General features: G+C 40.4%; 2 protein-coding genes and 1 non-coding gene across 3 annotated transcripts; 2 read left to right on the top strand and 1 right to left on the bottom strand.

Annotated features, from left to right (window-relative positions):
• The first annotated feature begins 150 nt into the window (after nucleotides 1–150).
• LOC106914272 (olfactory receptor 11A1-like) lies at nucleotides 151–1,216 on the top strand. Its single transcript, XM_014980961.2, has one exon. The coding sequence runs from the start codon at nucleotides 254–256 to the stop codon at nucleotides 1,214–1,216; it is 963 nt and encodes a 320-aa protein (XP_014836447.2). The 5' UTR covers nucleotides 151–253.
• Nucleotides 1,217–3,628: 2,412 nt separating this feature from the next.
• LOC106914265 (putative olfactory receptor 1F12P) lies at nucleotides 3,629–4,567 on the bottom strand. Its single transcript, XM_088012156.1, has one exon. It carries the CDS (start codon nucleotides 4,565–4,567, stop codon nucleotides 3,629–3,631), a length of 939 nt encoding a protein of 312 aa, XP_087868282.1.
• A 2,612-nt stretch (nucleotides 4,568–7,179) lies between these two features.
• On the top strand, nucleotides 7,180–7,252 carry trnav-uac (transfer RNA valine (anticodon UAC)). The gene has a single exon. It is a non-coding gene; the product is annotated as a tRNA-Val (tRNA).
• The last annotated feature ends 5,866 nt before the right edge of the window (nucleotides 7,253–13,118 follow it).

Below are 13,118 nucleotides of genomic sequence, written 5' to 3'. Positions count from 1 at the left end.
TCCATCGTTGTGCTGACGTTGGAGGCGTGATGCTGGGCGTCGCTCTGACTCTTTAAGTGAAGCTGAAGCTGATCTGATCTCTGTTAGCTGTGGCTCTGATCCAACGGCTGCTGGCTGCAGCTGTGAGGCGTTTCCACCGTTTACCTCTGGATTCATCCTTTATTTGGTGGAAATGATTTCATTTGTTTCACTCTGTTAATTTCTCTAAAGATGAGTTAGTTTTTCTGAATAGTTTCTCCAAGAACTCACCTCTATGGTTGTTTTACAAACTAAACTTAGGATGAAATTAAACTCCTCTCAGGTTTTGTATTTCACTCTGACTGCCTATGTGGACTCTGGTTTGCTGAAATATTTCTGTTTCTTCATCCTCCTGGTCCTGTATGTCCTGATTATCGGCTCCAACGTCCTGCTGATCGTGGTGATCTGTGTGAACCGGAGCTTACATGAACCCATGTTCCTGTTCCTCTGCAGCCTGTTTGTGAACGAACTGTTCGGTAGTTTGGGTTTGTTCCCCTTCCTGCTGGTCCAGATCCTCTCTGATGTTCACATCATTCCTGCTCCTCTTTGTCTCCTGCAGATTTTCTGTATTTATACTTATGCAAGTGTAGAGTTTGCTAACTTGGCCGTCATGTCTTATGACCGATACGTAGCGATCTGCCGTCCTCTGCAGTATCACTCCCTGATGACTGCAAGAAGAATAACGTTTCTAATATCCATCACATGGCTGCCTCCTCTTTTCTGCGTTGGTTTCACCGTATTCCTGAGCTCCTCTCTGCAGCTCTGTGGGAACGTCATCAATAAGGTTTACTGTGACAATCACTCCATCATCAAGCTGGCCTGTAACGACCCCACAGCCAACAACATCTATGAACTTATCATGGCTTTCCTCACAGTCTGTGTTCCTGTTTCTGTGATCCTCTACACCTACCTGAGGATCCTTCAGGTGTGTTTCTCTGGGTCCAAACAGACCCGGCAGAAAGCCGTCAGCACCTGCACCCCCCACCTGGCTTCTGTAATCAACTTCTCCTTCGGTGTTTCCTTTGAAATATTGCAGAGCAGATTTAACATGGACACGGTTCCCGGCTTGCTCAGAATACTTTTATCTCTGTATTTTCTGACGTGTCAGCCGGTTTTCAACCCGGTTCTGTACGGCCTGAATATGTCCAGAATACGCAGCATGTGTAAAAAGCTGCTTCTGAACTCTGTGAGGAAATGATCACCAGGAAGAAGGTTTTTATTTTGGTTTCTGGTAAAATTAATACTTGATAAAATTCACTTCTTTGACTCCAAAAGAGATTTTAATTATTTGTTTATACAATAAAAAGTTCTAAGAATCATAATTACTATTGCAGTTATTTACAAAGAAATACTGAGGTTAACCTTTGACCTTTTGAAATAAATGTAAGTCCTGTATGGTAGGTTGTAACTGTCCTCTTCTGAGAAATAATGAACATAAAAGCTGCAGGTGTTTGACTTTAGGTGGAGAATTTACTCAAAATAATTGAATCAATTTTAGTGTCAAATGACAAAAATAATTGATAAACATGCAAATTAAACCATTATATTTTTCAAGAAGCTCATCAGCATGTGGCTGAATAACTGAACATCCTCTGGACAGAGAAAACAAACACTTTTTTCTCCTCTTTCCCTCCATCTGTGCTCCTCTGTCCTGTTTTCGGTCAGCTGGTCTCAACTGATCAAACCTCAAAGTGCTCTGTCCCTGGCAGGACACATGGAAGGCCGTGTGTCTGTCCACGCTGTCAGCGGAGGACGTTGTTTAAGACGTGAACATAATTACATTTTTGATAACAGAACTTTTACTTTTGGATTTGTCTGTTGGCTGGCATATCGAGAAATTCAGAAAATGTCATCAGCTGCTGTAGCAACAGGTAAGCTGCAGGCCGGTGTGAGGCGATGTGCCGTTGGATCAGTTCGGACTCCGTGGTTCTGTTCGCTGAGAAAACAACCTGGACAAGTTGCCAACTGGATCCTGTGGGACTGACCACAGATGTGGCTGTTTGGATTTCAACATCAAGATGAACCACTGAGACTTTAAGGCAGAAGGAAAATTAACGTAGTTACCATCAAAAACAACCAATCAGAGCCAGGAGGAGGAGCTTAGTGCTGTCAATCAACCTCATTTACTCGCTGCTAAAAGTGTTTATGAGAGAAACAATTTACTGTTCCAGGAAAACCGTTTATTCGCCATCGACAGCCATGCTAACTACCATTAGCATTTGTAGCAGGGGAGGCTATGTTTGCAGCTGTAGCAGAGAGTAGCGCTAAGACCCTCCCCCTGGCTCTGATTGGTTGTTTCTGACTTGTTGGTGCAGTTAGTACTGGGAGCACTGGGAGGAGACAGACGCACTCCATTTTTTAGATTATTTATTATTCTGTCACAACATAATGATAATTATGTGAAAACCAAATTTTTTAAATGAAAGTTACATACTGCAGTTTTAACTCTTTTATCAACCGTTTCTCCTCTCCATCAAGAGGTTCTGTGTTTTTTCCAGGCCACTGTTGTTATAATTTTATTACTTTTCATAATTCATCTTTTCTGGTTAAATAAAAACGGTTCTGAACCAACCAGGACTGAAAGGCGACTCAGAGAGGAGAAATTCATCACTTTTAAAGTGGCCTGAAAAGTCAGACACCCTGCGGTGATGAAGGCCTGAACTGCAGCGTTGGTCCTGATGGTCACTAAGCTAACATCTGTTGCAGAAGCTAACAGACCCAAAAACATTGAAAACGGCTGAAAATGGTTTTGTTTAGGAACTGAAACTGAAAAGGCTCCGATTTCAGTCCAATAGAAAACTTTGTGGTTGGAGAAAATGTGGATGATCATTGTGTCCAAAACCTGACCCGGGTTCTGACCCGGGTTCTGACCCGGGTTCTGACCCAAGTTCTGACCCAGGTTCTGACCCAAGTTCTGACCCAGGTTCTGACCAGGGTTCTGACCTGAGTTCTGACTCAGGTTCTGACCCGGGTTCTGACCCAGGTTCTGACCCATGTTCTGATCCATGTTCTGACCCGGGTTCTGACCCATGTTCTGATCCATGTTCTGACCCGGGTTCTGACCCAGGTCCTCTGGTTCTGTCAGGATGAAAGCTACTGTGAGAACATAATATCCTAAAGTAGCTCATCTGTTGGAGAATCTTTCTAAGAAACTTTTTCCAGGTCAGCAGGATCCCTGGTTTCAGCTTCTAAGATAAAATACCTGTTTTTACCACAGCGCCACCTGTAGGTGAATCTCCAACATAGAGTTGCAGAATTTGTTTAAATTAATGGATTAGAATAAACTAATGTAAGGAATGTTATAATAAAGAAAATGTGCTAATAATAACTAACAGTTACTGTTTGATTTTATGTAACAAAAACAAACATTAATTTAAATGTTGATTTTTACCATTTAAAAGCTTTGATGATCGTTGTTAAAGGCTTTTTCACCGTAAGCAGAACTTTGCTCTCAAACTGCAGAAGAGGAGATAAAAATAAGAAAAACCAACTGATACATTTTCACAGTGAATAAATGAACGAGAGGAAAAAAAAGGAAAAATCTTTGTGTTGCAAAACTTTCTGTTTATTTCACAGATTTTTTTCAACCAACATGAAGAATCTGATCAGATTACCTCCTTTGGACAGAAAAAAGTCTCTTCCAGGTTTGTCGTATCTTGGACAGGTTCAGTCCGTACATCACAGGGTTAAACAGCGGCTGACATGTCAGGAAGTACAGGGACAAGAATATTTTTACAATATTTGGAACATACTTTGTGCTGAACCTGCTTTGTATAACGTCAAAACAAACACCAAAGAAGAAGTTAGTGATGGAGGCCAGGTGAGGTGTGCAGGTGCTGACGGCTTTCTGCCGGGTCTGTTTGGATCCGTAGTAGCACACTTTGAGGATCTTCATGTATGTGTAGAAAATAAAAATCACTGGACAAACCACTCCAACGGCAGTGCTCACAAGTCCGTAAATATTATTGCTTGTTGTGTCTGAGCAGGTCAGCTGAACAATGGAGTAATTATTGCAGAAGATTTTATCGATTACGTTTCTGCAGCGGTGCAGAGAGAAACTCATGGAGGTGTAAATGCTGACTCCGAAAAAGGCAGTTACCCATTCAGCAACAATGAGAGCTGCGACTTTCCTCACCGTCATCAGGGAGTGATACTGCAGAGGACAACAGATGGTCAGGTATCGGTCATAAGACATGATAGTCAGGTTAAAAAACTCTACGCTCAGATAGGTGTGAAGACAGTAAACCTGCAGGAAGCAGAAAGGGACAGAAACGGAGTGAACATCAGAGAGGATCTGGACCAGCAGGAACGGGAAGAGGCTGGTGCTGCCGAACAGCTGATTGGCACACAGAGCACACAGAAAGACATACATAGGCTCATGTAAGCTCCTGTTAAACCCGATAACCGCACTGAGCACAACATTAGAACCAACTATTAAAATATACATACACAAGACAATCAGGAACAATAAGTACTTTAACTGCTTGGTGTCAAAGTAAGCCCCCAGAATCAAATATGGAGCAAGAGTTGAGTTTAGCATCCTCTGCATTTGTTGGAGCCGAAAGGAAAAGTCACAGAGTGTTTAGGTGAAACTGAGAAATTCTCATCACAGCCTGCAGTAAATGTACATTAAATCAGACTTCAGCTGGAGAAATGCAACAGGCAGACTGAGGGATGGCAGTTCAGGTCCCTGAGTGGACGACCCAGTCGGTTCCTCTGCTCCTGCTTTTATCCTCTGGTTCCTGCTTCCTCCCCAGGCAGACATGACTGTCGAAGTTTCTCTGTCCAATTAGTTTTAACATCAAGGCGACTTTCAGCTTCAGTTTGCAGACAAAACAAAAGTTGCATCAATCAAACAAGTTTATTTGTATAGAACATTTCAGCAACAAGGCAGTTCAGAGTTTCCATCATAAAGACACAAATACAGTCAGAAAACTCCAACCAGTCGGTTGTCAAGAAATGAGGACGTCAGATTTATTATTATTTCATATCAGTCTTTAATTTAGTATGAAGCATCTCTGAACAGGAGCAGTTTTAGTCTATCCTCCTGGTTCTAGTCAGAACTCCAGCTGCAGCTTCTGGACCAGCAGGGTTCTGGAGCAGCAGCAGGGTTCTGGACCAGCAGGGTTCTGGACCAGCAGGGTTCTGGACCAGCAGCAGGGTTCTGGACCAGCAGGGTTCTGGAGCAGCAGGGTTCTGGAGCAGCAGGGTTCTGGACCAGCAGGGTTCTGGAGCAGCAGCAGGGTTCTGGACCAGCAGGGTTCTGGACCAGCAGGGTTCTGGAGCAGCAGGGTTCTGGACCAGCAGGGTTCTGGGTCGTTGGTTTGTCAGTCTGACCTGCTGCAGGAATCAAAGCCACTAAACGCCTGGATGAGTTTCTCTGGTTGGAGACTTTAGTCTCTGGTCCTTAAATGTTCTGCAGCTGCTAGGACACATGTGTCAAACTCAAGGCCCGCGGGCCACGTCATTTTATGTGGCCCGCCATGTCATTTTATGTGGCCCGCCCAGCATTTTATAGGCCGATGATTGACTTAAAATAGGTTTTGAGCGCGAATTGACTACAAACTACATCTCCCACAATGCATTTCGATTGATACCAGCCAACATTACGGCTTCTCGCCACTAGAGAGCAGCAGAGTCACCTCAAGCTGCTTATTGATTTTCCCAGCGAATAAAACTGAGACATCAACAAGCTAACATCAAAACGGCCAAGAAAAGAAAAATCAATTTACAAGTAAGACTGTGAATGAAGATGTGTGTAAGTTGGTGTCAGGGCGGCAGGTGGCGCTAGACGTTATCTTGACCAACAACATAAAAAAATAAAAATAAAAAAATCGGTCATGTACTATTTTTATCCGTGAAATTACAATCATATTAACATCGGCTATTTATTCGCATTTTATGCGGTTTAGTTAATATTCACCGTGAATCCAGATCCCATCACCAATTAAGCAGATAAATGTATCCACATCTAAGCGACTTCACGTTTCTAATTCTTCGCAGCGGCGGAGCCTCGTCCGCAGTGGTTGATCAGCGGACTGCGCATGTTACAGTCTAACTTCTGCATCGTCATTTATTTCCTCAAGATAAACTGCCGGCTCCTCAAATGGATTAACACAACGTTTCATTCTCTTTAGTTGTCTCTGGTCTGTAATGGAGACTTGAATTTAACATCAAAATGGTTAGCTTACTAACCATTTTTTATTTGTAAATATTGATTTTATAGCCATTTAGCCAAGTCTCTGTAGAACCATTTGTCTCTGCTAATGACATCTTCAATACATTTTTTGATCCCAGAAACCATTATCCAGTTTGAAGTGTTGATTTTATTTTTGAACCCTTTATTTTGAAGTGTTGATTTTATTTTTGAACCTTTTATTTTGAAGTGTTGATTTTATTTTTGAACCCTTATTTATTTTGAAGTGTTGCCTGAAAGACCTTACACATGAATTGCCCCATACCGGGTTTGAACCGACGACCTCAGCATTATCAGCACGGTGCTCTAACCTGTTGAGCTAACTCACCTACCTTACAAACTGTTGAGTTTCCATGGATTTAAGAAGAACTTCAAGTGTTGATTGTATTTCAGACATATTTATTATTTTAATGTGTTAATTTTATTTTTGAACCATCTTTTATTTGTAATTATTGATTTTTATAACCATTTAGCCAAGTCTCTGTAGAACCATTTGTCTCTGCTAATGACATCTTCAATACAATTTTTTGATCCCAGGCTTAGTTTGTGGACTGTAATGTGAAATTAGGCACAAGTATAAGTCTGATAGTTTGTTCACCAAGTTACTGTGCTCTCTGAGAGGATCTGTGGTATTTGACATTGTTCCATGCCCATCGTTGATGTTAGTCTCTAACAAAATGTGGATCATCTACCAGGAACATTGCAAACAGCATGAGTTCCTGTAGTGTAGTGGTTATCACATTCGCTTCACACGCAAAAGGTCTCTGGTTCGAAACCAGACAGAAACAGATTTTGCATGTTCTATTCATCACAGGTGTTTACTAAAGGTCAACAAGGCTCTGTGGTGTCATGGTCTGTACTCTGAATCCAGGCATCTGAGTGCAAACCTCAGTTGACATTTTCATGCGTTGCATCTCACATCATCAACTTTGGGACCTCAAGCTGAAACAAAGCAGAGAAGTTCAGTTCCTGTAGTGTAGTGGTTATCACGTTTGCTTTACATGCAAAAGGTCTCTGGTTCGAAACCAGACAGAAACAGTTTTTGTAGGTTCTGCATCTCTTGGGGTGCAGTGAGACAACAAGAGCCTTCCTCTTTCATGATGGTTCATTTGCCAATCGACTTCAATGTCGGCTTCTTTGAAATCGAAGCTACTTTACTTCAATTACCAATTGGCAGTTCTATGGCGTAATGCACATGTGTCTACATCTACATTTTTCTCATAGTGACAAAAACCACCCCAATAACTTTAATAAATTAAATTAAGCGACTTCACTTAAATTAGCATCACTTCACCCGCTGGGGTCTGAACAACTTCCTCCTGGTTCCCATCTGCAGAAAAATCTGCGCTAATTCATCAGTCAGTCGGATCTGTCTGATCCAAACAGATCAACTGAACTCTGAGTGTTTTACCCTGAGCGGTCCGGTGTGCGCTTTTACCAGGATTTTTAATTATTTGTGTGGTTTCGCTTCTCCTAAACGGACAGATGATGTTACGTCTGCAGCTCCTCCAGAGCGCCGCTCTCCTGGGTAACGTGAACCCAGAAGGATCCATTTGTTAAATCCGCTGGATGAGTTACTTCCAGAGGTTTCTAAGTCATTGCAGTCCGCAGTGGTTGATCAGCGGACTGCGCATGTTACAGTCTAATTAACTTTTGCATCGTCATTTATTTCCTCAAGATAAACTGCCAGCTCCTCAAATGGATTAACACAACGTTTCATTCTCTTTAGTTTTCTCTGTAATGGAGACTTGAATTTAAAGCGCCATTTCAACCAAAGGTTTTGAAAGCGCTTCCTAACCAGACGCTCCAAAGCGTCCGGTCCATAACTCTTCAAGTCGCTGTCAGCTCCGGTCAGAAAGACGCATTTAGTTCAGAGACCATGAGATGTGTTGAGAAAATAAATTTAAAATAAGCTAGTTTTATGAGGGAAGTGAGTTTGACACCCCTGATCTAGAGTTATAGATCTAGAGTTATAGATCTAGAGTTATAGATCTAGAGTTATAGTTATAGAGTTATAGTTATAGATACATATAGAGTCAGTGCACAGCTTTATTTCTTCCACCTGGAAACTGGAAATCAGGCTGACCTCTGACCTCTGACCTCAGAGCCACATTAAGCCGGTTCCACAGTGGTTCTTCTAGCACAGGGGTGTCAAACTCAGTTTCACCGAGGGCCACTTCAGCATATTGGCCCCCCTCAACGGGCCACATTGACGGAACCAATCAGGAGTCCCCAGGTCCAGTCCTCCAGTCTGCAACTTTTAGATGCATCCCTGCTAAAACACCCCAGACAAAAGGTTGACTTCCCTCATTCAGAGGCTTATAATGAGTCAATGGTCCAGGTGTGTTAGAGAAGGAACCATCTAAAGTTGCAGAATAGCTCTGGAAAACTAGACCTGGGCAGCCCCAGCATAAATGTATGAAAACACAATGTTAAAAATAAATTAACACCTCATATTGTTAAATAACTGATTTTATGTATTGAAGTTTTAAATATTACATTTGAGTTTCCATGGATGTAAAATTACTGCTCAGTTTAAAAATTACAATATTTAAATCAGTGTTTAAAGGTGAGCAAGCAAATAATAAAAACAAGTCACATGGGCAGACATTATAGACTTTACGCAAAGATTTAGTCTCAGAGGCAACTGAAACCAATTAATTAGAAAAATCCTTTCTGAATATCATCTGTTGAGAAAAAATAATACAAAGTAATTAAAAAATCAAAACTTATATATGCCACATTTTGCTACTTTCACTATTATAAATAAAATTTAATTTTATCTTGTGATGCATCCTCCCGTGTGGCTCTAGATTTGTTGTTACAGCACAAACGGCCAACTGCCCCAAATCCTGAACTGCAAAAAGAATAAAAATAGAAATGTGTTAAAACATTCCACCATCAGATGTGCCAGAATTAAGAAAATAATGACACTTACTGTTCAAAATCAATAGACGTCAATACCTCGATGACATTCACTCCGTTTGTGCCAAATATCAACTACAAATTTTAAAATCACAACCTCACAAACTCATTAAAGAATTAGAACAAAATCTAGAATGTCCTAGTACTAACACTCATAAAAGTTGTGATTGAATAGCATTTTGTCAAATAATTATAAATTTCATATTGTTCTACTAAATACGAAACATCCTTATTGTCCCTCGCTTCAAGACAAAGTCCTATTTCAAAATTTCAGAAATTATTCACATTTTATTTGAATTTCATAACAGTTTTAACCAAAATTTTCCTCAAAATTCACAATTTACACCCAACTGTATATAATCAAAATCAGCAGTGATGCAGAAATCCATCAACAATTTTAAATGAAATAAAAATGACATAGATGTTGTTTAAAGCTGTTCAATTTTAGATGATCAAATCTAATTTAGTAGAAGCTTCTATATCACATACACCATATTTTAGTCAAACAGGAAGGCAATATCACTCTACATTAAAGAAATCCATAATTCACTATTGTTGAATGAAAAAGTCAAAATTATTGATTAACTAATTTACAATTAACCGTATCCAAAAATTTTACCAGGAATTAGGGTCTATTTCTCCTTCTCCCCCTGTTGATACAATAAAACTATCATTTTGAAAACAATTTTGAATCTGTGTCATTACATGATAATTTGCTGAAAAACTACAATATTATAAGATGTTCCACCATTTCTCCAAATCTTCCATCTAGTATTCAAACTAGACTGAGATGATGTAAATTTCAAAGTTCTATCAGTAATCTCTTAACTTTACAATATCCCCCTGTGTTTTTCTTGTTTCAAAAAGAAAAACAATTTATAGGTGGAAAACTAAAATCGAAGAACTTTCCCCATTATGTTAAAATTCCAACATGTCCAATCAGTTACCCATGTGACATATAAACCAAGTTAATTTAGTTAGAAGTTAGGTTAGTTTGTTAGTGTTGTTAGTCAAAGTTTATAAGACAGTTTCCTAATAACTAAATATATCTTCTTCAAGCCAAGGCTAAATTCTTGTTTCGTATTAATTGTACAGTACACGCAGATGAGTCAGCTTCAACCAGAGTGTGATACCAAAATATGTAATCATCACCTTTAAAATTGTCTGTAAAGCAGTAATAAAAGTATATTTATTAAACAAAACCTGCACTGTGTCTAAACAGTACAAAATCAGAAAAAATATCACACAGCTACTCCCTAAAGTGACGTCATATTTACATAGCGCTTCCTAAAACCCAGCAATGGCCATATGCATACACATTCATTCTCATTCACACTCAAACAGACTCATTGTAAGAAAGATGCAGGATGTTACCCCAGATCAAGCTGACCAAACAAAGTGAGGTGTGATCCTCCCCCAACACGGCAGTGAGAGCAGGAACACGACCCCATTCTCAGTATTTGAAGGCATCTTTACATTAGTTGACCCACAATGTAAGAAATATACTTCCCAATTCTCCTCGATGACATTGGGCAAACACATTGAGTAGTGTAATTCACCTACAGCAACTGAAAAGATCCCCATGTTCACCTGTAATTTTCCGTCACACTCCAACATGTGAAATAAAAAAATTGTGAACCATAAAGTTAGAACCTCCCAATTTGTACTGATTCCATCTTCCAAACACATATTTACCCAAATGTCAAACCAAAATTTGTCCTGTAGAAAGTCTTAAACACAATCATTATAACACCATGGTTGAAAGAAACATAATTATCCAGTAGTTCAAATGTTGTTCAGTTCTGAGTGAACCTATTTCAAAAACTCCAGTTTATACACACAACCTTATTTCATGATAGCCCACTGTTATTAAATGGCTACCCAGTAACTAGACCCCCTGTAAGAAAGTCCCAAAAACCGTTCATGTGGTCATGTAATATGCAAAATGGACTGCACACGAAGATCGTCCTACAAGAAACAAAGTCATTCATTAGCGTTTCAACATGTCCTACATTAACAGTGTAGAAAACACTGTCAAGCAGAAAAACATCCATATTTATCAGTTCTGCGTCCCCATTCTGATTAGTGAGGGTGTGTAATAGTTCCCTTGTTCCAATCAGTGAGGGTGTTCCATCCTGTGTCAGGAAACCTAGAAATTGAAGTGATTGTCAATGTTACAATATCATAAAAAAGCAATGAGATCATTCCAGTGCTCCAGCCTGGAACTGATGCCACACATGTCTCCCGCTGAGAAAGTAGAAACATCTGTAAATCTGTCATTTCGTACTTTTCATTTCAACATAAAACACAGTTCTAAAAGAAATTCACATCAAAATCCAAGAATTCTGAAAGAGTGTGCTGGAAATGTCAATGTTAACAGAACTGCAGCACTCCCAAAATGCAAATGGAGTGGTCAATCAGGCCCCCTGCTCTGTGAAACAAAACCTGTAACCAAAATGGAGAAGAAATCTCTGTCCCACAGAAGCAGGAGTTAACAGAAACACAGCAACATAACATCCAGCAAAATAGACAAACGCATAAGACACAAATCTCTTCTGCACAATCTCAACACAACTCAGACAGAGACAGACAGCAGCGCGCGGTGAAACATACAACGGCGGAAGACAGACACAAAATCAGTAATAGATCAACCTGCAGCCAAGCACGCACACAAACACAGAGAAGCGTACACAACAGAGAAACACAGACGACGTCGTAGTTCAGCCAAGAAAAGACAGGAAAGGAAATGTCAGGCGCCGGCTAAAAGAACGTATGATGCATCTTATAATCTTCCAACTTCACTTTTACAAATCTTTTATTTTCATTTCAACTTCTCAGTCCTTCAAGGTGATTCAACCTGTACCAAATTAAATAACTTATCTCAGTCCTTTATACTCTTTGGCAACTCGATTCAGGGTCCCAGAGAAAGACGATACATCCAGTAACAGACCTCTACTTACGGCGACCCGGTTCAGAGAGCCAGGGTAAAGGTGATTCAACCTGCTATCAGTCCTTTTACTCCTGGAGTAGGGTGATTCAACCCGCTTCAGTCCTATTAATCCCAAACCAGTCCAATTATTAGTCCACTGGAGATGAGTCGTAATCTCCGGGTTGATACAAACCCATGCTAAGTAATACACAGACACCCAAATTCTTTTAAAGAGGTACGGGACGACTCTCAGGGCAAAGAATTCAAAAGAAACCCAGCTTTAGCAGAGGGAGCGCAAAATCCTGCTGCTTGGAACAGCCACGAACCCCCGTTTTATGTGTATTTTCAAATCCTTAAACTACAGACTCTTTTAGGAGGGATTTTATATACCGCTGCAGCTTCTAAATTCTGTGATGCCGCACACACCAAGAGCAACCAGCCCCGGTCCGACCTCACGGCACTTCAGAGAACCAAAAAATAATTAAGCAGTTTCTTACCACACCGAAGCGTCGGGCCGAAACGGATCAATCAGGGCCAAACAGCCGCCCGCCGAGATTCCAGAACCGGCACGAGCCCCCAAATGTTAAGGAAGAATAATATCTAAAATAGTTAACTTTGGAAAAAAGTTTGGCTCTCTCTTCCTTTAGATCCCAGGTCCTCTCGGCGGGCCACGTGTAGGCACAAGGAAACAACAATGCGTGTTGACATCACAGAATTACAGAGTTTAATCCAATATAAGACAATGCATAAACTTATGAAGTAAGACAATGCACAAACTTACACCAGAAACTGCAGAACAACGGAGACATACATTAATTTACCTCACATAAATGTAAAGAAGAAGAAAAGGAAAGACGTGCAAAGACATCTTTGGAGAATTGCAAGGGCAAATCTAATGTGTTACTTCTGTGTAGAAAGTTTTATCCTCTTGTATTTAATTTATTCAAATAAGGCGTACCTTTGCTCCTCCAACCAGGAGCTATCTCTGACCCTCTATCTGAAGCCTAAACCCCTGCCGTGTTTACGGCCTTTCACAGATGAGTGTGAAAA

Source organism: Poecilia mexicana, unplaced genomic scaffold (assembly GCF_051168715.1).
Source record: "Poecilia mexicana isolate PSO_F unplaced genomic scaffold, ASM5116871v1 scaffold_13, whole genome shotgun sequence".
NCBI lineage: Eukaryota > Metazoa > Chordata > Actinopteri > Cyprinodontiformes > Poeciliidae > Poecilia > Poecilia mexicana.
This window is presented reverse-complemented; position numbering and strand designations above follow the sequence as displayed.

What these genes read in the sequence shown, in the direction of transcription:
- LOC106914265 (XM_088012156.1), bottom strand. Translation starts at nt 4,567, where the DNA reads ATGCAGAGGATGCTAAACTCAACTCTTGCTCCATATTTGATTCTGGGG.
- LOC106914272 (XM_014980961.2), top strand. Translation starts at nt 254, where the DNA reads ATGGTTGTTTTACAAACTAAACTTAGGATGAAATTAAACTCCTCTCAG.